We start from the raw sequence: 25,243 nt of genomic DNA, 5'->3' as shown, positions 1-25,243 counted from the left end.
GCCGCCAGAGGAGAGGCCCGCTGAGTTCTGTTAGGGGCTGGCTCTGGCCAGATGCCTCTGGTCCAGCCCAGCCCACCCAGCTCTCCAGCCACCCACCACAGAAGGCGGCCAGCCCCGGGCCCCAGGGAGGGGAGGAAGGCGGTGGGGCCACCAACCCCCGGCAGGATGAGGCATTCTCGGCCTGCCGAGAGGCCGAGGTGCAGGGAGGCCTGCTCCCCCCTTTCCCCTGGAAGCCAGCAAGAGCCTGGGCTGGCATCATGGCCCCCCGCTGGCCTCTCAGCCCCTTGCTGGCACGGGCCCCCTGGCTGGCACGGCCCCCCGGCTCCCCTCGGAGGCTGCCAGTCTTTGTGTGTGGGCTGACCTCACCCCTAGTCCTGCTCTCTGAAGAGTTCCTTCTCAGAGACCCTGCTAGGGCCACGGCCCTCTTCCCCCGCCCCCACCAGGGTTATCTCAGGGAGGAAGGATTCCTTCCTTTCCCTCAGCTCCGAGGAACCTCCAGTGGACCAGGAGGGGAGGCCCTTTAGGGCTGGCTCTGAGATTCCCTGGGCTCCTCAGTCCTAGCTGGTGACCACACCTCCCTTCCAGGCCGTCAGCACACAAGGGCATGGTGCAGACACGGTTCTTTGAGTTCCCAGGGGTGGCATGTCTACCTGGACCCATGACGCTCCCTGGCATGCTGGAGCAGAAGGGAAGGGGGGAGCTCTTGGTTTCATGGGGCCCTGGGGGCTCCCTGATACATCTATCTGAGCAGAGGCTGGGGCCATTGCCAGGCAGAGGTAGCCTGGCCTGGTGGTGGGAAGTCCTGTGGGGCCCCACAGAGGGCAAGTGCCCCCCACCTGTTCCCTTGGCAGTAGACAGCAGCTGTTGCAGGCCTGCCCACTACGCCCGGCCCGCCTCTGGGATGAGGCTTTCCCTCATGTGTCCATCTGTGGTCTCAGGTGTGCCAAGGCTGGGCCCAGGGGGTGAAGGGACTCTGCCAGGGCACCCAGTGAGTTGTGATGATGCTGGTCACAGCAGCCACAAGAATGGTGGCATTGGGTTGTTTACCAGGCATTTTATGGTCCCCTTCTCACGGGCCCTGGGACAATTAACCTGGACCAGCTCTGTTTGGGATGTCAGCAGAGCGCGCCCTCCCCTCCTGCTGCCAGCGTGCTGCGGCCCCTGCCCTGCAGCCTCCAGCCCGAGAGGGCGGCCTACGCAGGAGCGGGTCACGCGGCTGGGTTATCTGGGACACATGGACTTGAACCCAGCTCCTGCTAGGGTTTAGAAGAGAGCCGGTGAAGACCAGAGTGTAGACAGCTTGTCCAAGGCGGAGGAGATGGGAGGACCCAGAGACTTTTATTGTCTTAAGTATGGGGTGAATGGTCTTCAGGGAGGGGGTCAGGAGAGAGAGTGGAGGCGAGGTGTGTGCGCGTGTCTGTGCCAGGCTGGCAGGGCCCATCCCCCAATCATAAGTCAGGCTTCTAGGAGACGGTCAGGGGTGACCCCAGAGTGGAGGGGCGTCTCCAGTTTTGTCTGGTGAAGTCTGAGGCTCCCGGGCCTCAGCATGAGGTGACAGGCAGGCCAGAGGGGGAGGCTGGCCAGCTGGAAGGTTTGGAGTCGGGCAGAGGGACTGCTTTTCTGCGGCTGTGGAGATTGGTGGCCCGCCCTTGTGGTGGGAGGGAGGCCCGTGGTAGGTGGGAGTCAGCCACGGCTGGGCTGGACATGGAGACCTGGGGGATGGGACAAGAGTGGAGCAGACTTTGTCACCAGGGCCGAGGTGACGGCCTGGCCACCCTCGCTGTCGCTGCTCCTGGACTCTGGGCCTGGCTTCAGAAGCAGGCCAGCACTGGGCTCCAGATGGGGCTCCAGGCTGGGCTGCTAGCGCAGGACTGGGGGCCGTGGTGGTTAGAACCCCTCCAGCACCCTTCTGCTGCGGCCTTCCTTCCACCAGCCCCAGGACCGAGTCCCACAGCCGCCCGTGGGCCTGGGCAGGCCTTGTGGCATCCACAGCAGGTGGCCTTGGAGTCACAGAATCTCAGTGTGGGAGGGGACCTTGGAGCTGTCCAGAGAGGCCACAGAGGCCAGGGGCTTGCCCACCTGGGCCAGAACCCAGATCATGGCTGTGGGGCCTTCGTGGGGGAGGGAGGGCCCCAAAGCCTGGGAGCCACAGTGCCCGTCCCCAAGCCCCAACCCTTGCCAACTGTGTGACCTGGGGGACCCCTCCAACGGGCCTGTGCCTGAAGCCCCTGGGCCTCGATTGGACACCCTGCTCCTTGCTGCTGTGATCCCATGGACTCGGGCAGGCTGGCCCTGGGGGCAGATTGGCCCTCAGTGGTGTGTCTAAAGGGGCCCATTTAGGGGTGGGGTGGGGGAGGGGGGAGGTGGTTACCGCTAGTCTAAGGGTGCCTCAGCCGGTTGGGGCCGAGCCGGGGAGCGAGCCCTTGGCCCTCTCATGGAGGTGAGGCCAGCCAGCTTGGGGGGATGGGGAGCCCAAGTGTCCCTGCTTCTCTGCAGCTGGGGAGGCCTTGGTGCCTGAAGCAGGAGTTCCCAGGGACAGGACAATGGGCTTATTGTGCTGGCTGAGAGGGGTGGGACTTCAGCCCAGCCCCTTAGGGCATGCCATGGTGATGGGCCCTGCCTTCCCCCTCTGCCCGGCTCCTCCTGGGATTCTGAGCTAGACCTAGAGAGGCCTTTAAGGACCATGGAGTCCAGCCTCCTCTTTTTACAGATGAGGAAACTGAGGCAGAGGTTAAGTGAGGCCAAAGTCATGCAGTGAGTATGAGACAGGATTTAAACTCAGGTCTTCCTGACTACAAACCTAGCGCTTCATTGGATCAATTAATCTCCCTCTGTCTGTCTGTCTCTGTCTCTATTTCTCTGTCTCTCTTTCTTGTCTCTGACTCTCTTGTCTCTGTATCTCCATCCCTTTCTGTCTCTGTCTCTGTCTCCATCTCTTTCTGTCTCTGTCTGTCTCTGCCTCTCTCTGTCTCTGTGTCTCCATCTCCTTCTGTCTGTCTGTCTCTCTCTCTCTCTCCATCTCTCTCAGCTCCATCCCCCTTCCCTTCCTCATACACAGTTCCTCCTCTGCTGTGGACTCTTCAGAGCTGCCTGACCTCCTTTTCCTAACCCTCAGAGTCGGGGGTCACCCCACCTTTCTGGCCCTGTTATTCTCCTCCATATTCTGCAGAGTAAAAGAGCCCTGAGGGTGGCCTGTGCTCTCCCACCACTGAGCCTTTGCTCAAGCTGTGCCCTCCTCTCGGCACCCCCTCTCCCTCACTGACTTCTCCCTGCCACTTCAGCAGCTGTCCTTGCTCTTCCAGACTCAGTTTCCCCATTGGGTCCCCTCCCCTCCAGCCTGTCAAGACCAGGGCTCTCTTAAGGGATGGTTACTCCTACCAGGCTTGTGTCTGTTACTGGGTCTGAGCTGGAGCCTTCCGGAGACCGTGGCCTGGCTAAGGCTGTGCAGCTGGGTCCGAGAGAAGCAGGGCAGGCGGGGCAGATGGAGCGGCCTGCTTCTTTCTGCAGGGCCGCCGGACCGTCCTCCTGTGGACAGAGCTGGGGGCTTTAGAGCCTCAGCCTTCTTAGGGCACAAAGAGGAGACTGAGGCACAGTGAGCTCTGGGACCCTCCCTGGGGCCTCCTTCCTGCTCCTCCTTTTAGCTGCTGCATTCGAAACAGGAAGCCTTGGGGCCATCAGCTTTTCTGGGCTCCTCTTGCCGCAGTGCAGACTGACCCCGAGAGCACCCCAGAAGTCAGGCACCCCCCATCTCAGCCTGCTCCCTGACAAACAGCTGCCACCCCCCTCACCCCGCTCTGAACTCTTTCCCTCCCCCTTCCCCCAGTCCAGAAGGCGTCTGGGCATCCTTGGGAGAGTTCAGGGCTGTGATTTTGGGGCATCGTCATGGCAACCCAGGGGCTCACGAGCCAGAGAGAGGCATGGGGGTGGAGAGGCTGGGCAGTGCCTGCCACCTGTGGGCAGTCCTGGTGGGCTCCCACCCAACGCCCCCCCCATCCCAATGCTCAGCGCGGCTGCAGACCGGGCAGGAGAACCGGGCCATTCTGGTCACTGTGCGAAGCGGCCTCAGCCAGGCGCCAGGGAAGTGAGAGCAGGGCCACAGCCAGGCCACCTCGGCTCTTCACAATGGCAGGCATGGAGAGAGAGAGAGCCCTTTGTGTGTGTGGCCTTGTTTAAGCCTCTGAACAAGCCCAGGAAGTAGATGCTATTGGGATCCCCATTTTACAGATGAGGAAACTGAGGCAGACAAGTGACTTGCCAGGAAGTATCTGAGGCAGAATTGGAACTCAGGTCTTTCTTCCCCCCAGGTCCACCCGTCCACCCATTGCTTCACTCTGGCTCTACCTTAGATGAGTGTTTGGCAGATGGCGCCATAGGAGAGCCCTGGGTTCAGGTCCTAACTATGACCATGGGCAGATGCCTCACCTTTCTCTCTGGGCCTGAGAGGCTGATTGAGATCATGGCTAAGACCCGCCCAGAGCAGGCTCTCCACATTGTGCCTGGCATGGAGCCCTGCCGCGCACCCGGTGGGCTGCTTTGTCTGCCTCAGTGGGGCTCTGGGATGCAAGCAAGTCAGGCTGCCGTGGGCCATGCCCCTCCCAGCCTGCACTAGTCCCCTTACTAGTCCTGCTCTCTCCCCACAGATAGGGCTTTGTGGATGGGGAGGGGGAGCAGAGACTTCATTGGTCTCAGCTCCTTACAGGGGTGGGGTCTGCAGTCAGGAGCCAGCCTGGGGCCTCGAGGTCCCTGGGAGAGGTGCTATCTAAGCTGCCCCTAGAGGGAGGGGGGGATGCCCCAGGGAGGTTGGGGGAGGGGGGCGTTCTGCCTCCCCCCCCAGCACACACTCCCCCATGCCACAGTGGGGAGCTCACTACCTCCTGAGACAGCTGCGAGTATCAGAAGTGCTTCCTGGCCTCTTCGCAGCTCCCCCCATGGTCCCTGGCCCCAGTGCTTGAAGGTGGTGGTCCGTCGGCATCCTCCTGCCCCGCCCGGCCTGGCCCCTGGCAGCTTCTGGGCTGACCTCGGGCTCTGTCCCGGTGGCTCTTGTAGTTAGAGCTCCGAACTCCTCCAGTTGGGGGAGGGCAGCTGTGCCCGTGCCCCCCCATCATTCTGCCAAGGACTTGTAACATTCGGTACAATTGCCTCGCTGGTCAGTGTTCAAGGGCTTGCCGTGTGCCAAGCCCTGTGCTGGGCATACATAGACAGGGGAAAAGAAAAGCAATCCCTGCCCTCAGGAAGCTTCCCTTCTAACGGCAGAGACAAGTGCAGCTGCCTAGGCACATACACGAGGCGTTCCGCTTGCATGGGAGGGCGGCCTTGGCAGGGAGCAGGGCGTTCCAGGCAGGTCGAGCTGCCGTGGCCCCTCGAGGGCGGAGGACTTTGGCCACCTCCTAAGCATTGGCTGATGGAGCTGCATGGCCTGGGGGTGGCCCCACACTGAGAGGGGCTGCGGGGGGCCGGGGCTGGGGACGGCCCCTCAGCAACCCGGTCTGTTCTTCTCTCCCAGGCATCTACATCCTGATCGCTGTGGGTGCCGTGATGATGTTTGTGGGTTTCCTCGGCTGCTATGGTGCTATCCAGGAGTCTCAGTGCCTGCTGGGGACGGTAAAAAGTCCAGCCACCTTCTGTGAACATCCACTTCCCCACGTGGAAACCCCCCCCCAAAAAAACCCCCAAGCCCAAGCTCTTTGGGCTACGCAGAGCCCGCCCCTCGTCTGAGGCCGCCCTTGGGAGTGGCGGAACCAGGAGGCACAGAACTGTCAGGGGCCTTCCAGCCCAGAATCCATCCTCTGCTAAGGGGTCAGGGCTGGAGCTGGAGGGCACTGTGGGTGCCCTGTGGTAAGGAAGGTGCTGATGGGCCACACAGCTCCGGAGGAGGGCAGCCAGACCCGGGAGGGGCTTGGGCCCACCAATAAGCTCCCTCCATGTGTCCCCAAAGGGGGATGGTGGGGACAGCCAGGCCAGGCAAGGGCCATGGGGGCCTGGCCAGGTGGGTTATCAAGGTGATACGAGGGTACCTCAGAAGGATCAGGAGAGAGGCATGGTGGTGGTGACCAGCCCATGCCAGGAGGCCAAGGAAAGATTCTCTGCCTGAGAAGCAGGGGCACCCAGGGCCACCTGTCCCCCTCCCCACAGGCTGGAAGGTCGGCCCATCCTAGAACCACAGATTTAGGCCGGATGCGGCCTTGACTCCCGGGCTCAGGTGGGACAGGTTGGGCAGGAAGCAGGGAGAAGCCAGGAAAGGCCAGAAGGCAGGGTGGAGCTCAGGGATCTGAACGTCCGAGTTAGCACTGGCCACGCCTTGTGGCTTTGCTGGGGTGCCTTTCTTGGGTACCTGTGGGGGCGGGTAGGAGGAGGCAGGGCACAGAGCCAGCTCAGCCAGTCCTCAAGGCCACAGCCAAGCAGGGGAAGGGGAAGGGAACAGTGATCGATTATGTGCCTGCTGTGGGCCAAGCACTTCACAAATACCTCACTGGCCCCTCACAATCCTGGGAGGTTGAAGCTATTGTGACCCCCACTTTATGGATGAGGACACTGAGGCAGGTGGCAGCTAAGTGACTTGTCCGGGGTCATGCAGCTAGGAAGTGTGTGAGGCCAGATTGAAGCTCGGATCCTCCTGACCCCAGAGCCAGACACATCCACCACAGGCCTGCTGAGCCCCTGCAGGGCCCCTTTAATCAGCCTTGTGCGCGCTGGTGGCTGTCACTGGGGCCTGGCTGTGTCCACAGTTGGTCCGCCCCCTGAGTTCTGGAGCTTCTGGGCCTGCTGTGGGGCAGAGAAGAAGGGGGCCTGACTTGGGGAACCTCTGCACACTTCAGTTTCCTTGTTTGTAAAACAAAGCAGTTGGTGCTGCGGTCAAAGTAGATCAGGTCAATGTCTGTTGGGTGGGATTGAGTTAACCCTCCCTCCCTGGACAGTCTGCCTTTTAAAGCCCCTTCCAGCTCTCAGGACCTGTGTCCCACTGGCCTCACCAGTCCTGATGTGTTCCACGTTCCAGGCTTGCCCCGCACACAGCTCCCGTGTTGGGAGGCCCAGACCTTCTATGTTCTGAGGCCCGTCCAATGCTCAGAATCTCTTTATAAAGCTTTCCAAGTCCTCTCCTAAGAATTTGGGCCTTGGTATCCATTCTCAGTCTGTGCTGGACATGAAGGTTCAGCTCCCAGGCCTCATTCAGTGCCATATGACCAGGGTCTAGATGACCGCTGGCCTTTGGTTGTAATATTTCACTGGTACGTGAACCCTGGCACTCTTGGGGAAGGGGAGCCAGCCTTGTGCCCTTGGGGCACAAAGGGTAGCACTAGGACCCCCCGGGGATTAGGGGAGGCTGGGGCTATGTGCCAGAGGCCCGTTCAGGCTGGAGGGCAGACAGAGATGGCCCAGAGTGGAAGGGGCTGCCCGGAGTGGCCCCCTCCCGGGCAGTCTCTGAGCAGACTGGAGTGGATACCCTCTCCAGGGGATGCTTCTTCAAGGCTGGGGGGTGGGTGAGATGCTGCACCCACCTCAGGTGCTGGGGAAGCCTGCCCCTCCTCCCTTTGTAAGGAGGCAGACTGGTAGCGCTGACTCTTGAGGTCACTTGGCACAGCACCTCCCCTTCTATTCCAAGAGAGAAAGCAGATGGCCGATTGGGGAGGGGACGCCCATAGCTAACTCAGGGGATCCAAGCTGCACCTCCAGCCCAGGTCTGGGCCCTCCCAGGCCAAATCCCTCTCACCTCCCCCCACCTGATCTTGGGTGTCTAGGGGAAGCCCATCTGTCCCTGCCCACAGCAGGGCACAAATCACTTTTCACTTCTGGTTTTGACAGTTTTTCACCTGCCTGGTGATCCTGTTTGCCTGTGAGGTGGCTGCTGGAATCTGGGGCTTTGTCAACCGGGACAAGGTAAGCTAGGGAAATCAGCTGGCCTTCCTTCTGTTTTGGGGGCAGCCTCAGGGCCCAGCCCTGGTGTCCAGTCGGCCTCATCCCAGACCCTGGGACACCAGGGCCCAGTTCAGGTGTTTGGGACCGGTTAGAAGCCTGGAGAGCTGGGCTCTCAGTGCTCCCTCCCTCCTCTGTGGCTCCTGGCTCTTTGGAGACGGGGCTGAGACAACCCCTGCCAGCCCTGAAGCCCTTCAGGATATTGAGAGCATCCTGGGCAGCCCCCGAGGACGATAAAGCCAGTGATAGCAAGTATCTCCTTAATGCTACTCTGGACAGATGGCGGCTGGCTGCTTTCTTCTGGCCCGCCCCAGACGGGGCATGGGGATTTGGGGGGGGCTTGGGGGGCACATATCAGATCTAATCTTTTCTCCTCCCTTCCTCCCTCCTTCACCCCCTCCCCTGCCAAGGGGGAGCTGAAATCTCTCTAGCTCTTGTGCAAACCTGCTTAAGCAGAGTAGAGACTTGGGGCCATGGGGTGCTCAGAGCCACTGCTGAGGGCAGGGCTTAGCCAGACGCCCTCAGGTTCCCATGGCCCTGCCCAAGGAGCCCCATCCCTGGATGGGCACTGGTGTGGCAAGCTGGGGCCGGGCAGGGCTGCTCTGGGGAATGGGAGCTGAGGCAGGCAACGAATGCACGTGTCAGTGTGGGAAGCTGCTGAAAGGGGTGCTCCTCGGGAGTCCTCTCAACACTGCCCAGTACCCCGCCTCCTCCCCAGCCGTCCCCACCGGCCGATGCTCCGGTCCTATCTCTGACGTTTCATAGCTGGGTGACCTTGGGCTGCTGCCTTTCCCTCTCTGGGCCTCACTTCCCCTCAAGGGCTTCAGGAGGAGTCCTCTTAAGCGTGCTGTGTTTGAAGACTGGGGTAAAGTGAGACACAAGGTCCTCAGCAGCCTCACTGGCAGCGACCAGTCATTTCATTGGGTCCTCTTAAAAATCGCCAGCCCCAGCGGTCGTGGAGTTGTGGGAGGTACCAGAGAGCCCAGCCCAGCACGGGGCAGGTGGGGAAGGCGTGAGGATTGGGCAGAAGAGCTTGCCGTCTGAAAAGGCAAAGGCACTCACGTCCTGTGGCTGAGAAACACTCCTTGTTTGAGTGCAGCTGTGAGGTTAGAGACAGGGGCCGGGACTCTGTGAGTAGCAGGCCGGCTGACCTTGAAGGTAGCTCGGAGGCAGAGACACCAGAGCCGACTCCCCAGGGCCCTCGCTCTGAGGGGCAAGGACACCTGTCCGAGACGGTGGCGGCCACTGGTGAGGGTCCTTCTCTTTTACAGCTGGGCTGCTGTGGCTCCGATGCACTTGAAGGGCAGCAGATTTCCCCAACATGAGCAGGAGGGCCAATGTCTAAACTGACTCGTCCCAGGCCAGCCGACTTTCCTGACTGAGTTCAGACCCAAGGCCTCGTGGCTTAGGCAATTGCAGGACAAAATCGATTAGCTGTATATAGGATCAGTGAAAAAAAGACAGAATCCATGGTCTGATTATGTCAGCCACAAGAAGCTGGTTGTGTCTGCGGCCCCACTCTGTGTGTGCCCACCCCCAATCTCATCTGTCCCCACAAGCTCTGCCCAACTGATAAGAAGCATGGGCAGCCGCCAGGCCCCACCACCACCTGGCTGCCAGTGACGCCGCCGTCTTCTCTCCTCAGATCGCCAAGGACGTGAAGCAGTTCTATGACCAGGCTCTGAATAAGGCCGTGCTGGAGGAGAATGCTGGCAATGCCAAGACGGTGGTGAAGTCCTTCCATGAGACGGTGAGAGGTGGGAATGGGGGTGGGGGGCAGCAGGCTCTGCCCCACTCTGGCCACAGTGGGGACGGTGTGGACCGTGTAGATGTGCTTGTCTGGGAGGGGCTGCCAGGCTGGATAAGGCCTTCTCGCTCCAAGGGGCAAGGGCACCTGTCCGAGGCGGTGGCGGCCACTGGTGAGGGGCCTTCTCTTTTACAGCTGGGCTGCTGTGGCTCCGATGCACTAACCTCCTTAATCACGGCTGCCATCAAAAGTGAGCTATGCCCAAGCGGAAGCAACGTCCTCATCACCCCCTTTAAGGTAAGGTCCGCCCACGGGCAGGTGGAGATGCTGGCCGACTGGGCGGGAAGCCGGGTCTGAACTGGGGGCCGCTGCTGGGCAAGATCTGGGGCTTGGCGATCTCGGTGTGGGCCAGGCTGTGCCCCAGCTGCCTCCTCTCTCTCCCTCCCCACTGTGTGCATGTATGTGGGCCTGGTGGTCTCCCCACCTGGGTCTCCCCCTCGCCTTTCCCTCTTGGTGGTGATTTCTGTCTCAGCCTGCCTCAGAAGCCTGGGCGGGCAGCCGTTCCAGCGGGTCACTGGGGCTCCTCCCCTGCTCTTCTCCGCAGGCAAACTGTCACCAGAAGATCGACGAGCTCTTCTCCGGGAAGCTGTATTTGATTGGCATCGCCGCCATCGTGGTAGCTGTCATCATGGTGAGGAAGGGAGCCCGAAGGGGAGGGTCACCAGGGAAGGCCCGGCAGGCCCCCAGCTGCTGGATTACTATTCATTGATGGCAGAACCCCAAGTCTGTGGCAGCCCCAACAATGGCTGCCCCCCAAGGCCTTTGCTGTCTTTGCTTGAATCCATGACATGGACAGGGACAGATGACAGCAAGCTGGAGGGTAGGGGAGAGACCTGGTGCCAAGCTGGGCAGCCCGGAACAGTGGCATCACTCCCGTAGGGATGAAGATGAAGTCCAGCATTAGGGATCAGAAATCAACTCTGCACTTAGGCAGCAACTGTTCTGGAAGAGATCTGGGGGTCTGAGTGGGCTACAAGCTCCACAAGCTGGACAGCGTGCTGTGGCAGCCAGAATAGCTAATTTGATCTGGGGCCACCTTGAGAGCAGGACTAGGGGAGGGAGGTGATTGACCCTCTGTGCTTGGCTCCGGTCAGACCTCACCTAGAGAAAAGTGGTCGTTTCTGGGGCCACATTGGAGGCAGGACAGCGCTAAGCTGTAGAGGCTGGAGGAGGAGGTGAGCAGGACAGGCAAGAGCCTAGAATCCGTGCCGTATGGGGAGCCATCAGCCTGGAAAAGAGGAGATGGGGGCACGCGGCCCTGTCCCTAATGCACCCCCTTCCCCCTGCAGATTTTCGAGATGATTCTCAGCATGGTCCTGTGTTGCGGTATTCGGAACAGCTCCGTATACTAAGGGCCGCACCTCTGGGGCTGTTCTGAGGTGTGGGCAGGCAGGAGAGCAGGGGAGCCCCCAGACTGTCGCCGAGTGACCAGGAGACGTCTGAAGAGAAATACAGAGAATTATGTATAGAAATGTTTCTGATATTACCATACAGTACTTATTAGCATTTTTACTTTGGAGGGTTGGGGCAGGGGGGTGGGGGCGGGGAGGTGTTTTTATTTTTGAAATAAAGAAGTTGCCAGATCCCTTTCTATGCCTCCGGCTACACGTGGTCCTGTGTAGCCAGGGCCTCCAGGGGGTCTCCCGGGCTTAGGGCGGGCAGAGGAGCCTGTAGGGAGGCTCGGCTCAGGGGGCCCCCATCTTCCTACAGAGCATGAACTTAGGGCAGGGGCGGAGGCCCTTGCTGGCCCTGCCTTCTGAGGTGGGAAAGGAGAGATGCAGGACCCCAGCCCTGAGGCACCCTCGCTCATGCGGGCCTTTTTTTTTTTTTTTAACTAATCTGCATTATTTTTCCAGTATCTACTTTCTTGAGCAGCATTTCTGACATTCTCACACTTTCTGGCCTTGTATGTCTGACTCTGGCCCCTTAGAGTATAACTTGGCCGTCCAGGACAGGCCCAAACCAGTTCATTTCAATAAAAGGAAAGAAAAGCAGGATTGGTGTGGACCCTTCCCTGTAAACCCTGCTTGGCAGGAGGTCTCCTGGGACTGGGCAGAGGTGGGGGTGGGAGGCCTTTAGTTCTGAGGAAAACTGGCCAGTGCTGTGGAGGCCCAGAGAGGCCCCAGCTGGCTGGCCTTCCTGCCCTCCTGCCTGCCAGCCTCAGTCCCAGCCCCTTCTGTCCCTACCTCCTGGCTCCCCTGGCCCGAGTGGGAGGGCCTTGGCCTGGGGAGGGGGCTGGACTGAGGGGACCTGTCTCTTGCCCCCTGGTAGGTTGCACTGCCAGTGGCCGGCTTGGTCTATGGACATGATAGGCCATCTTTGGCCACGAGGCCCAGCCCGACCGACCCTTCTCAGCCCACTTTGAGCCCTTCACCAATGCCTGGCTCTCCTGCCTGGAAGTTCCCCCACTGTTCTGGGATGTTCAGAAGGGAGGCCCCCCCAGGTGCACATTTGGAAGTGGGTGATGGAGCCCTAGAAAGCCTTAAAGGAACACTGCCCAGAATGTCCTTCATTTGGAGGGAGGGGGCAGAGCTCCCCAGGCCTGCCTCCTCAGGCCTTCCCAGCCAGTCTCTTCTGTGCTGCCCTGGGCATGCATGTATGTATGTTTACATAGATGTTGTATGTACTCAAGTATGTTCTGGACACAGGCCCTGCATCTTTCCTGGCCCTGCTATTGGGCCTGGAGGCAGCAGCCAGGCCTCATTCCCTGTGCCGTGCCTCAGGGTTCTGTGTTTATGTTCTGTGGGTAGCTGGGGGCTCCCATGGGGCGTCCTCCCAGAAGGGGCCAGGCTGGGCCAGGAGGGGTCACCCGTGAGGTGTTGATTCCTGGGTTTAACCACCATCTCCCTGTTTCCTGGGTTTCTGCCCGGGTCTGGAGTCCAGGCTCCTGGCTGGGGCCCCAGCCTGCACACAGCAATGTGGCAGGGGGCAGGCGCCATCTCTGATGCCTTGAGGCTGAGAACCCATCCTACGGGTCCTGGGCTCCCCCCAAAGAAGGAGAGAAAGCCCTCCAGTCTCCTGCACATGGGCAGGGGTGCTGCTGGCCTCTCCCAGGCGGGGCTGGGAGGCAAGAAGACCCCCCCAGGAAGAGGTGGCCCATAGAAAGCTTGGCCCTCTGGCCCCCCAGCTCTGAGGCTGGCTCTGCCCTGGCTCTGCCTTTCTCTTCCTTGTGTGTCTGTGCTTCACCCTGGCCTTCTCCAGTGATGCTTGCCCTGTGCTCCATGCCCTGTGCCCTGTGCCCTGTGCCTTGTGCCCTGCACCCCATGCCCTGGCTCTCAGAACCGTCCCTTGCCTGGCTGGGCTGAGACTGTCCCCAGGTGTCTCCCATCAGACCAGAGATGGGCCCTGCATGCCCGCTGTCTGCTCCATCTTCAGGCGAGCAGGGCTGAGGTCTTGGGTGTCCCCTACCAGGCCCAGGCATAGTCAGGAAGGAGTGTACCCTTTTTCTTTCACCTCCTAAAGCCCAGTCTGTAGTCTCTGGCCCCCCTCCCCAGCAGTCTCTGACCCTGGGAGATGAGTCCCCAGCCAGGGGTGGCCGCAATGGCCCCAGCAATGAGATGGGGGGAAAGAGTCCAAGTTGGGGAAAAGAGGGGCCCACCCCCTCCCTGCTGCCCTGTTTGGGGGGAGGGGGGACAGCATGGCCTAAGGGTCCCCCACCCCCCTTTGCTCCCACTGTTGTCTGTCTGCCTGTTCACCCCACATGTGACTCCTTTCAATTCACATATCCAATAAAGCAAGTGCTCTAATGGGTGAATCTGTGGCTCTTTTCTGGGGTGGGGGGTGCTCACCTGGCCTCACCTGACTCTCAGGAGGGGGGCTGGAGGGGAGGTTCCGGTCCAGCCTTCCTCTGACTGGCTCTGGGGCCCCCTCCCACAGGAGGCAATGACGGCAAAGGGTTGGGGCGCCCTTCCTGGGCTTCCCACCTGCCCCAAGAGGAGACACTGGAGTCCTGGGCCTCACTGGAACATCTGCCAGTTAAGGTGATCCCCAGGAAGGACCTGGGCAGCTAGGGTGCGCCACAGTCTCAGGAAGACTCATCTCCACCAGTTCAAATCCAGCCTGACATTTACTAGCTCTGTGACCTTGGGCAAGTCACTTCACCCTGTTTGCCTCAGTTTCCTCATCTGTAAAAGGAGCTGGTGAAGGAAATGGCAAACCACTCCAGTATCTCACCCACGATGGGCTCACAAAGAGTTGGATGGGACTGAAAAACACTACCAGAAAGGACCAGTAGTGCCCTCATTTTACAGATGTGGAAACCGAGGCACAAAGGGCTAGAAGGTTGCCCAGCAGTTGGGGCTACCCACTAGCTGTCTGTTCCATCCCCCTCACCAGCTTTGTCCCTCCTTCACCCACGGTGCCCAGAACAGGTGGTAACTAGTGGGGATCGACATCCACCCTGATTGCTAGGTCCCCAGGGCAGGCTCTGGCCTTCCCTGACATGGGACATGAAGAATCTGGGCCTATTCTGTACGTGGTTACATTCTGGAACATGGAAAAAGGCCAAGAGGCCCCCATGGGGAGGGAGGGATTTCAGAGAGGATGTTTGTCCAAGGCCTGGAGAACTGAATGGACTTGATCGAGTCTAGGCCAAACAAGGCTGGAAAGTTGGCAGGTCAGTGCCAACTAGCTGGAAAGGCCTTGAATGCCAGGATTAGTGTGAGAAGCATGGTGTCTGGCAAGAAGGTGGCCCCCATGGCCCCCACCCCTGGTCGGGCCACCCTGGAGAAGTGCATTCACTTCTGGGCTGCCCATGCTCCCAAAAGAGCTGGAGAGGGGAACCCCAAGATCGGCGACAGGGCAGCCATTAAGGCTCTCCCAGGGCGTGGCTCAGCCGTGGGGCTGCAGTAGGTCCTCCATACATGACTCGTGGATTTGACTATGTAACTACAAGAAAGGGGGAAACCAAGTCCGGGGGCCCCAGCTGTTGGGGAGGGCAGATGCCGTCTTTTTCAGCACCTCTTCAGGGGACATCTCTTCCCACCCCTCCCCTCAGCTCTTCCTGGCCAGCCGCAAACGCACGTGAAAAGGCCCGCCAGCCCCAAATCTTCTGCGGCTTCTGTGGAAAAATGGGGTAACAATGTAGCGACGTGGGGCCCGCCAGCCAATGGGGAGATGGAAGCCTCGCCAAGTCCCGCCTCCTCCCGTCAAGGGACCTATCCCAGCGGCAGCTCGGGCAGAGCCGGGCCCGCCCCCCGCCAGGCCCCGAGGGGGTGGAGGGACTGGCCGAGCCCCGTGCATTCTTTAGCCGCCTGTTGTGTACCGGGGATGGCACAAAAGGCGGCCCAAGGCCGTCACTACCCTCGACTCAACAGGCAGCAGATGTGGATAAATAATTTGCAAGCGAAGGGAAGCCTTCCTATAGGGGGAGGGCTTTAGGAGGGGCAGGACCGCCTGGGGTCACTCGGTGAAGAGGGCCTCGAATGCCGGACAGTATGGTGCAGCGGATGCTGGAAGCCATGGAGAGCCTCGGCAGTTCACTGGGGGAGGGGTGACGTCGTCAGGTCTGCGTCTTAGAAGCGCCGCCCATAGTAACAATTAGGCCAGGGGTCACTGAACATCCCTGGGCCTGAGTTTCCCCAGCTATCAGTGACCTCTTTAGATTTCAAATCCCCACCCTCTCCTACTCCTCCTCTCAGTTCGGGCCGGGGTGCCAGGGCCTGTGCTCTCGCCCGCCACTCTCCGGGCGCTCAGACGGCAGATGACGTCACTCCTAAGGGTGGGAGCGCGAAGGAGAAACATCCGGGGCCCACAATGGCTCCTCCCCCCTCCTCCCCCTCCCCCTCCTCTTTCCTCATCCTCTCTCTCCCTACCCAGACCTTAGTTTCCTCACTTGAAAATGAGGGCATTAGGCATCAATCACCCTTGCACAAGGTCGGGCGGATCCCCCAGGGAGAGAGCAGAGGGGGGAAGGGCGGGGCCTGCCCCTTCTGTTCGCCTGTGCCCCCCACCCCACAGCCGACCAGGGCCGAGCCACACACCCGGGGGCCAGGAGAAAGGAGGCGATCGCCTTCCCCTCCCCCGCGCCGCGGGAAGCATACAGCTCTGGGCAGCTTCGGCAGGCGGCGCTATTGCACGCCCCTTTGTAGGCAGCACCGCCACGCCCCGCAACTCCCCGCCCCGCGAGGTATTGTGGGCGTCCTCCACTCATCTCGCCCCCTCCCGATTCAGCCCACGGCCGAAGAATCTTTATCCGAAAAACCGCGCGAGGACCGGGTCTTCCGGGGGGCCAAGGCGCATGGGCGAGATCCGCCCTCTCTTTCTCAGGTCACGTGCAGAGGTTTCCTTCGGCGCGCTCGGTCCTCTGGCTGTGACGTCACCGTGTTGCATTGTGGAGGTTGTCGTTTTCCTTTGGACTGGCCCCGGGCAGTGAAGGAGGGGCGAGAACTCGGCTTCCCAGAAAGCCTTGCGGGCGGGGGGCGGGGCTGTCCCATCCTCGAGGCCCAAGATGGTGGCTGCCATTCCGGGGAGGTTTACTTTCCCCAAAGCAGGTCTCAGAGTTCCGGCCCAGCCCAGCACAGTCCTACCTCGGTTTCCCCTTCTGTAAGAGGTGGGGCTGGGAGCAGTGACCCCCCCCAGCCCACGGCCAGCGTGGGGGGCCCTCGTGACCCGAGCCTCAGTTTCCCCCACTGTGACCGACCCTGGTCTGGGTGTCAGTTTTTCACCTGTTTCCCCATCTGCACAGGCGCTGCTCGCTCTTCCCCCAACTACAGCCGGCAGAGGCCGGGACCAGCACGAGGCCCCCAGGCCTCGCACAGCGGCCCTGCGGAAACTGAGGCCGGCACCCCGGGTGGCCGGCGATGGCAGACCGTGGGGGCGGCGACGCGTCGCTGGGCCTGCTGCCGGACTGCGAGGCCATGCCGTCGGACACGGGCTCGCTCAGCGACTCGGACTCGGACTCGGCCGGGCTGTCCCCGGGGGAGCCGCCTTTCCTGGAGGAAGCGGCGGACTCGGAGGACGAGGAGCCCCCGCAGCCCCCCGGGAGCCCCGTGCGGCCCTTCCACCTGCGGGGCATGAGCCCCACCTTCTCCCTGCGCAGCCGCAGCATATTTGATGGCCTGGAAGGGGTGGCCCGGACCCCCGCGCCCCCCGCTGCGGCCCCGGAGACCCCCGCGCCCGACGCCGGAACCTTCAAACGGCCCCTGCCGCCCCCCGGCCCCCCGAGGAGGCCCGTCCAAGCCCAGGTCCCCGACTACGTGACCCACCCTGAGCGCTGGACCAAGTACAGCCTGGAGGACGTCCCCGAGGGCAGCGACCGCAGCAACCGAGCCGTGGCCCTCGAGTTCCTGGGGAGCCTGAAGAAGAGGGTGGGGGGACAGAGCCCCGCACCCCAAGAAAGCTGCGCCCCCTCCTTCAACCAGGATCCGTCGAGCCGCGGGGCTGGCAGGATTGTGTTCACCAAGCCCGCCAAGGCTGGCGAGGCGAGGCCAGAGCGCAAGCGGACCCCGTGGAGGGCAGATGACAGGGAGCCCGGGGACGAGCTGGTGGCACTAGGCCACCTGGGCTCGGCAGGGGGCCCCGACGTAGAGGCCGAGGGAGAGGAGCCCCCGAGGAGGCAGGCGGAGCCCCAGGATGCTAACATGCAGGAAGAGGAGGCCGCCCACCTGGAGCCCCCTGCTGGACCCGTGGGCTTCCACAGCAGCAGAAAGAGGAGCAGAGATCACCTCCGGCTCAAGGGGACTTCAGAGGAAGAGAGCGAGGAAGCCTGAGCAGCCACTGGTCGCAGGGGATCCCTCCAGGACAATCAGCCTCCCAGCACGCCATGGAAATGCCTTCCATCACTGGACAGCTAATCCTCCCCCAGTTGTACCAGGCTGAAATGGCCTCCTCTCTCTGCCTTCCAAGCTCGCTCTGTTGTTGGGGAAGAGATCATTTGGTAGTAACCAAACTAAATACTGTCCCAGCTGAAGGGAGAATGCCCCTTTTCTTGAGGCATGGAACACTGATGGTCCTGGTCACTTTCCTTCATTTCCTTTGGGAAATGAGGTGGGGCCTCTTGTCTGTCAACCTCCCCAACCCCTCTCGCTTGGTTTGTCCTTGTGAAGACAATAAAAAGTTTCCATGAAGTCTGGTCCTCTTTGGTGTCTCCCTGCCTACCCAGCAGACCGTTGGGGGAGGGCCCAGGGGCTCAGCAGACTCCCACAGGTCTGCCCACTGGCCGACCCAGCCCAGGCCACTTTCCCTGCTTCCTTGACGTTTAAGGCTCTTCCCTCACTCCCCTGACAGAAGTGAGCTCCCAGCCTTACTTACACTGGGGTCTTCTGCTAGAGCAGATGGTACAGGGACAGAGGATGCCCTCAGCACTGGCAGTGGGGGTCACCCAGGCCTTGCATCCATCCTTATGCACACGTGTCTGGGTTTTATTCCCGGAGAGACCTCAGCTCCTGCCCTCCACAGGGGTGGCCCCAGGCAGGTGTTTCTCTGAGGGGGACACTGGGCCTTAAAAGCCACTGTCTTCTGCACAGGAGGAAAGTACAGTCAAGGGAAAGAACATGACACCAGCCAGGGTCACACAGGTGGAATGGGACCCAGGTCCTGGGCAGCCATCTGCACTGGGGCCAAAGAGGGACTGCGTGTGGGGTGGGGGGCAGGCCATGGTGCCTCTGATTGGCCACCGCTGGTTCTTTCCCTCCCTCCCCGCATGCTTCCAAGGCCCTCAGCAAAAGAGAGAGGTCTGTTCTTTGAGTGAAGCCTGATTCATGGGGCCAGGGTCCCCAGCCTCGTGGGGAAGCTTCCCTCATCAGGGCATTCTCTGGGATTTCTTTGTTGTCAGTTCTCTTTCAGGGCCAAGGAGAGAAAGTCACAGAACAACACAGAATTTGGGGAGTTCAGAGGGACCTCGGGGGCTGTGTAGTCTAGCATATATCCAAAAGCAATCCCATGTATAACCTACCTTATCAGCCATCCTGCTATGCTCCCAGCTCCAGGCAGTCAGTGCCCAGGGGTTCCAGCTGAGCAGGAGGGGGAGGGGAGGGAGACCACCAATGGCAGGCAGGAGGGGCCTGGTTTTCTCAGGCCCCAGTATCTGCTGCTCAGTGTTGGCCTTTCCTTGCCTTCTGGGACCTGTGTTCACATTGTCTCGGAGCTGGACAGGCCAATAAGACCAACCCATACTGACCAAAGATTTCCTGACAAATGGTTGCCACCTCTACTTAAGACCCCCCAGTGGGGGGAGCCCACTGTCCCCAACAATGGCCCACTTACCTTCCCCCCCCCACCCCAGTCTTCATTGAGTGCTAGGGGGTAGTCTAACCCTCTCATTTCATAGAAGAGGAAACAGGCACAGAGGGAAGGGCCTTGGCAGCTGGGGTGGTCCAGGACCTCTGTCCCTGCAGTAGGGTGGTCTAGGGGCAAGTGTGGGAACTGGCAGCCTGGCTGGAGCAGGCTCACTGCTAGCTAGGGCTCAGTGCCGTGGTTCGCTTCAAGGGGTGCTGGATGTACGTCCTAAAGGGTTGTAATCCTATTAGTGCAGGTTCTCTAAGGAGGTGGAGGAGGAAGGCCAGGGGTGCTAAGCGTGAAAGGGAGTCAGCTTTGCCAATTGCCTTCCTGGCACTGTGCCTGCTGGTCAGGGAGGGCTCCAGCCACTCGGGAGCAGGGGCTGGGGGGTGGGGTTCCCAGAAATTCCATTTAATCAAGGGGCATTAATCCAAAGGCTGTCAGGGAGGGGCAGTGGAGCTGCCAGCCTCTCCAGGATGGAAATCAGACTGATGGCTCTGAGGGCTCACATGCTCATTTCTCAGGACAGTTGGACAGGGTTTTGGCAGGGAGGCAGTGCTCTGAAGGGAACTGAGTCTGGTTTGGACTTGTCTTCCAGGAAAGGATGGACTGACTTCTGTGGCTAGGACACTTTGAGGGGTGCAAGAGAAGCTGCATGACCCCTGCCCTCGGGGAGCTTATCCGTGTGTTGGAGGTGGGGGCAGAGGACAGCAAATCGAGGGGTTCCAGAATTTTATAATGCTTTGTAAACAAGTCGTTTCATCCTCTTAACACCTTGATCTGCTGCTCTGTGCTCCTTGGAGCCGGCAAGGTCCTTGTGCAAGAGGGAGGTAAGCAAGTGAACCTAAGGAGGTTTGAGTTTCGGGAAGGAAGCCAGGGGTTAGGGGTAAGCAATCATGTCACCCCTGCAGGCAGTCTTGAACCCCAAGTAGAAGAACCCACAGGGAGGATTGAGGGTGGAGGCACATTTTGGGAATTCTGGGGTGCAGGCCCCCAGGTTCTGAAAGCCTGAATCTGCCGTGGGTGGAGAACCAATAGGCTTTGCCTTGGAAGTAGAGGCCAGATTCGGAGAAGCAGGCCCTTTATGTATGCACTGTTCTCAGGTTTTGTCCAATTCAGTGAATGGACAGAAAAATGTTTCCTAGTCACCATCATGTGAGTGGATTTCAGGCAGCCCTTCCTGCCCAGAAAGGCTGCTGTGGGTATCTGCTGTCAGAGGAAGGGGGCTGAGGGCTGGGGAGCGTTAGGGCTAAGCAGAAGTGAGAAGCAAGAGGGTTTCCCATCGCTGGACCCTTCTGGCCCTCAGGCCACCGGAGATGGAGTGTTGTCTGGGTCCCTTCGTATCTCTCGGGCTGCCACTTTGTCAGAACCTTGCTATGCTATGATTCCAGCTTCTACCAGACAATCGGGGGGGGGGAGCTCCAAGAAGCTATAGCACCCACATCTCGGTAAAAACATCTTAGCAAACGGGCCAAACCAACAGGCCTCAAACCCATCAGGGGGAATGTCTACCTTCTCTGTTACTGTGGAGGGTAATACCATCCTTCCACCCCTCAGACACCTAACCTAGGTGTCATCCTGGACTCCTCACTATCTTTCACTCTCCATGTTCAATATGGTTTCAAGGCCTATGGATTTCACTTCTGCCACATCTCTAGATTTCACCTCTACAGCATCTCTGGTCCATTTCACCTCTGCAATATCTCTTGTTGATTTCACCTCTGCAGCATCTCTGGGACACACCCCCTTTTATTCTCTATCGCTCTCCCCCACCCTGCTGCACACCCTCATCACCTCATATCTGGACTGCTGCAATAGCTGCTAGGAAGAGGGGTCTTCTGCCTGCCATGAGTCTCTCCCTGCTCCAGTCCATCCTTTGTTCAGCCATTAAAGTAATTTTCCTAAAGCCCAATGTCACTTTCCTACTCAGTAAACTCCACTGTCTCCCTATTACCCCCAGAATCAAACACAAAATGCTGGTTGGCCTGCAAAACCCTACATAACCCACCCCCTCTTCCAATCTCCTTCCACCTTTCTCCCAAATATGTACCTTTCAATCCAGCAACACCAGCCTTTTGGCTGTTTTCCCAGCTCCAGGTATTTTCAATGGCTGTCCCCCATGGCTAGAACTGAAATTTTCTTTCTTTACTTACCAGACTTAATGAGGATGAGTAGAGATCAGGCACTTCTGACTCTTGGCTTTTCTGGCATCCTTCTAGTCTCAACTAAAACCCCATCCTCTACAGGAAGCCTTCCTTGACTACTGCACTGCCCCCTGCCCCCCCCCCCATGTTAATGCTTTCTCTCTAGTGATGATCTCCAATTCATCCTTGGGTCTGTAACTCATTGGTACAGTTATTTTCATGTTCTTTCTCTTCCATTAGAGTGTAAGCTCCTTGTGGGCAGGGGCTATCTTTTGCCTTCCTTTGTATTCCTCACTCTCAGCAGGCGCCTGGCACACAGTAGGTGTTTAATACTTATTGAGTTGACCTGACTTGACGAGTGGTCATTTAGTTCTACTTGAAGACTTTCAATGAATGTAAGTCTACAACCTCTTAGGCAGCCCAGTGTAACTTGGGACAACTCTCTCTCTTAGCAAATCTTTCCTGAGTTTTTCCAGAGTTCTCATCCCTCTTGCACATGACAGGTCTTCAGATACCCAAAGACAGCTCTCATGTCCCCACTAAGTCTTCTCTTTTGAGGCCTCTGTCAAACCCTCAGTCATATGCAGTTGCTGGGTCTGGAGGAGAAGCAGAAGAGAGTCTCAGACCTACCAGAAAAGCAGACCATAAAGGTAGGAAGAGCTAAGATCTGGGGCCCCAAATCCTGGCTGTGGGAAGACTAAGCTAGAATGTGGATGTGGGGCCAGAGCCACAGAGGCAGATACTCCAAGATCTTGAACAGAGAGGGGCCAACCAAAGGACACAGGTCCTGGATGAGTGAAGAGAAACACTCTAGGAAAGATGTGCTGCATGGCAAGGGGCTCACGAAGATTCAGTATAGACAGAAGAAAACAAAAAAGCTCAGGAGAGAAGCAAAAGAGCCATTTTGCTATTTCCCTTTGAAATTTAATATACATTTTAAACAGCTGTGCCTCAGGAGATCATGGCTTCAGCTATAATCCTTTTTTGCTCTTTGAATGCTAAAATACTCGTGTTTGTTGAAGTTCTCAGTACAAAGCAAGTTAATTTTAAAATTGGAAAAGGAGAAAGATGCCGGTAAATTTGACAGCAAACGCTAAAAGCCATGGAGTGACAGGGGAGGTTCAGGGCTCCGACTCCACACCTGCACGGGACCCGTCATCTCTCTTAACTCTGCTTCTTGGACTGGAGCTGCCTGACTGCCGATCCTGCTCATGAAGACTGACAAGTGAAGACAAAACTGCTAGATGTGAAACGTCACAGGCTGGAGAAACTGTCTTCTCCAGGTGAAGAATATGCGTCAGCCACAGCCAAAGGAACGTCAAGGGCTGGGAGAGGAATTTGCCCTCCTCCTCCTCCTTCACTGCTGTTACCTGGGGGCAGCATCGGAGAGAAAAACGGAATTTGGGGTGGGAGGATTCGGGGTTGAGCCCCAGATCGGTCCTTGGTAGCTGCGTGATGCAGAAATGGTGCGCGCTTGTTAATCATTGATTGGGTGAGCCACTTAACTCCCCTTGTCCTCAGTTCCCCTATCTGTAAAATGAGAGTAATGCCATTCCCTCCCAGGCTGGTTGAAAGGGCTTTGCAGAAATTGGAGATGGGGATCCCTGGAGGGAGGGGCTGGACTATATGCTCACCAAAGAGCCCAGCTGGGCGGAGGCTGAGGGGCTACAGCCTGAGCTCTCATGGCCCCCCCAGGAGCTAGGTGTTTGGGTACGAGGTCCCCTGGGCATGTGGGTCCAGAACAGAAGCAGAGGCCCCAGCCCAGCTGCCTCTGGCCCTGGGGACCAGCGCCTCCCGTGTTGGAGCCCACGGTGGCTTTCTCCCCAGACCCTGATGACCATAATGCCTCTGCTCCTGGGCAGTAAGAGAGAAGGTCCAAAGGCCTCTCTGGGCTGAGCTCAGTCAGAAAGACCGAGCTCTGGCCAAGACAGCGGAGAAGAGCCTCTAGTCCTCTTTTTACAGAGGGGGAAACTGAGACCCAGACAGGGGAAGGGAGTGAAGATCCCAGAGCTAACAATCTCAGAGCCCTCTCATGCCCAGGTACCTCATGGTACCAAGAAGCAGCTAGGTGGCACCATAGTGCACAGAGTGCCAGGCCTGGCGTCACGAAGACCTGAATTCAAATCCAGCTTCAGACAGTTACTAGCTGTGAGACCCTGGGCAAGTCATTTCACCCTGTTTGCCTCAGTTTCCTCATCTGTCAGATGAGCTGAAGAAGGAAATGGCAAACTGTTTCAATATCTTTGCCAAGAAAACCCCAAATTGGGTCACAAGGAGTTGGACACAACTGAACACAACAACTAGGGGGCAGCCGTTCCAAGGAGAAGGAAAGGGCTTTCCTGAGGCCACCTGGAGAGCTGGTATGAGAGGCAGGCCCAAGGCTCGTGCTTCCTGACTTCCCTTCATGCCATGTGGGTCATAGGTTCAGCATCTCTTAGGAGGAGACAGCTCTTAGGCCTGTGCTCACTGGTCCCACCCCCATCCCTCCAGGCTCATTCACTGCTCCCCTGGGCACAGAGGGCCGAGGCCTCCTCCCTGCCATTCTCAGTCTCTGAACACAGAGTGGGCAGGCTCGACGTCCCCGTTGGACAGAGGAGGAAACTGAGGCCCAGAGGGGAGAAGACTGTCCCAAGGTCACACAGCGAGTCAGTAGCAGGCAGGGCCCTCTTCCCTCAGCTTTACCTGCATAGTTTGGTGGTGGCTGGCCCTCCATGGAGCCGGCCCGGGTTAGCGTGTCCGCCACGGTAGACAGGACAACTGTGCAGCAGTTGATCTGAAATACAAAATTGGATACGCAGCCCCTAGCGCCGGCTGGAAGCCCTTCCCCGCCCTCCCCTGTCTGAGCCCTCACTGCCCCAGGCTGACCAGCTGGCCTCCCCAGCCCTCTCTCCTCCCCCCAGAGTCCAGAACCAGATCTTTACTTGTGACTCCAGAGCCCAAATGCGTTTCTCTTGTTCTCTCAGGCCCGCCACGTGTTGGCTGATGAAATCCACCCTATGGAAAAACAAAAAGAGACATGTTTCCAGGAGCCAAAAGGAGAGGCCTTTCCCGGAGGGGCTTCTAGACCCCTGCCAGGCCAGTGACGGGGAGATGCAGGGCTGGAAGGACCCTCACAGAGAGATCCTCTGATACAGACCCAGCGAGGGGAAGGGTGGGTCACCTTCTGCAGAATGATCTCTGAGGCTTACCGGGCCCTCTACCTAAGCAAAATGCACTTTGGGCCTCTTCGGGCACTTTCTGACCTACAGAGATACTGTGGTGAGATACTGACCACTGCTCACTTCGGACCTCAGTTTCCCTCCATACACATAGTCTTTAAAGGTCTTGCCAGTTGGGATGGGCCATGAGCTCCCCTGGGGACCGGAGCCATGGGCTTGAGAGAGTTTCCTAAGGAATGGGCCTCTCAGACCCCGGGGGCTGCCAGCCTCTGTCTGCCAGCCTGTTCTGATATCCCCCTGGTGAAGGGTTTGCAGCCATGCTGAGCAGTAATTACTCACTTAAGAGCAGAGAGTGAGGCTGGCCCCAGTCCATCAGGAGATCCGGCCAAGCAGAGCCATAGACACACTTAGGTTTGTTCCCAGGAGAGGGGAAGGAGACACCCAGTCATCACAGCCCTCGCACCCAGCAGGCGCTCTGAAGCCCCTCTCTGGGACATGGAGCTTCTGAGGTTAGCCCTGCCTCAGGCTGCCAACTGTCCTTTCCCAGGCCCCTGACTGGGCCAGGTCACCAGACCTACTTCTTGCCCCCAAAGGGGCACGAGCCCCACACGAGAGCAGGAAAAGATCGAATCTAGATGTCTATGACCACATGAGTCCAATCTCCTCATTTTGCAGATGGGAAAACTGAGGCCCAGACGAAGGAATGGATTCACTCAAAGTTGCCGAGAGGTGGATTTGAACCCAAGCCTTCTGACTTCAATTCCAATGCTGTCCCGTGACACTGGCAGGTCACTGGGATTCTCAGAGCCTCAGTTTCCTCATCTATAAAAGATGGTGATAATCTTTGCGCTACCTACATCAGGGGGCTCTTGAATAGAAGGGACTTTGTGGCCCTTAAAGTTTGGGGTGTAGAAATGAAAGGGATAGGGCCAACGCGAGGGACCCCTTCGGTGAAGGGGCAGTGCAGTGTGGTAGACAGGGCATTCTCCTGGAAGTCTGGCAGGCCT

The 25,243-nt window shown here is 58.9% G+C and overlaps 3 protein-coding genes across 8 annotated transcripts in view; 2 read left to right on the top strand and 1 right to left on the bottom strand.

Annotated features, from left to right (window-relative positions):
- Nucleotides 1-13,464, top strand: part of CD81 (CD81 molecule) — a 38,419-nt gene extending 24,955 nt beyond the window's left edge. Inside the window, exons 3-8 of the mRNA XM_020970716.2 lie at nt 5,504-5,601; nt 7,801-7,875; nt 9,557-9,661; nt 9,854-9,955; nt 10,263-10,349; nt 11,008-13,464. Coding sequence (XP_020826375.1) covers nt 5,504-5,601; nt 7,801-7,875; nt 9,557-9,661; nt 9,854-9,955; nt 10,263-10,349; nt 11,008-11,070 — 530 coding nt within the window. The 3' untranslated portion in view covers nt 11,071-13,464. The remainder of the gene's footprint in view (nt 1-5,503; nt 5,602-7,800; nt 7,876-9,556; nt 9,662-9,853; nt 9,956-10,262; nt 10,350-11,007) is intronic.
- A 1,422-nt stretch (nt 13,465-14,886) lies between these two features.
- TSSC4 (tumor suppressing subtransferable candidate 4) lies at nt 14,887-17,784 on the top strand. Of its 2 annotated transcripts, XM_078148211.1 has the most exons (3): nt 14,887-15,222; nt 15,890-16,055; nt 16,404-17,784. In XM_078148211.1, exon 3 carries the CDS (start codon nt 16,519-16,521, stop codon nt 17,425-17,427), a length of 909 nt encoding a protein of 302 aa, XP_078004337.1. In that variant the 5' UTR covers nt 14,887-15,222; nt 15,890-16,055; nt 16,404-16,518; the 3' UTR covers nt 17,428-17,784. The 2 variants fall into 2 exon arrangements, with proteins under 2 accessions (XP_078004337.1, XP_020826547.1); XM_020970888.2 differs by lacking the exon at nt 15,890-16,055.
- A 4,196-nt stretch (nt 17,785-21,980) lies between these two features.
- TRPM5 (transient receptor potential cation channel subfamily M member 5) overlaps nt 21,981-25,243 on the bottom strand; it is a 48,063-nt gene continuing 44,800 nt past the window's right edge. For 4 of the 5 annotated variants that reach the window (XM_078148384.1, XM_020970809.2, XM_078148385.1 and 1 more), the window contains 3 exons: nt 24,000-24,072; nt 23,761-23,851; nt 21,981-22,448 (listed from right to left, as the gene is read on the bottom strand). In XM_078148384.1, the coding sequence (XP_078004510.1) occupies nt 22,333-22,448; nt 23,761-23,851; nt 24,000-24,072 (280 nt within the window). In that variant the 3' untranslated portion in view covers nt 21,981-22,332. Of the gene's footprint in view, nt 22,449-23,760; nt 23,852-23,999; nt 24,073-25,243 lie in introns of those variants that run through there. The other variant, XM_078148389.1, reaches the window with a different exon arrangement.

Source organism: Phascolarctos cinereus, unplaced genomic scaffold (assembly GCF_003287225.1).
Source record: "Phascolarctos cinereus isolate Bilbo 61053 unplaced genomic scaffold, phaCin_HiC Scaffold_9;HRSCAF=440, whole genome shotgun sequence".
NCBI classification, from domain to species: Eukaryota; Metazoa; Chordata; class Mammalia; order Diprotodontia; family Phascolarctidae; genus Phascolarctos; species Phascolarctos cinereus.
Note: the sequence above shows the minus strand (reverse complement) of the source record. Positions and strands in the feature narration are given on the sequence as shown.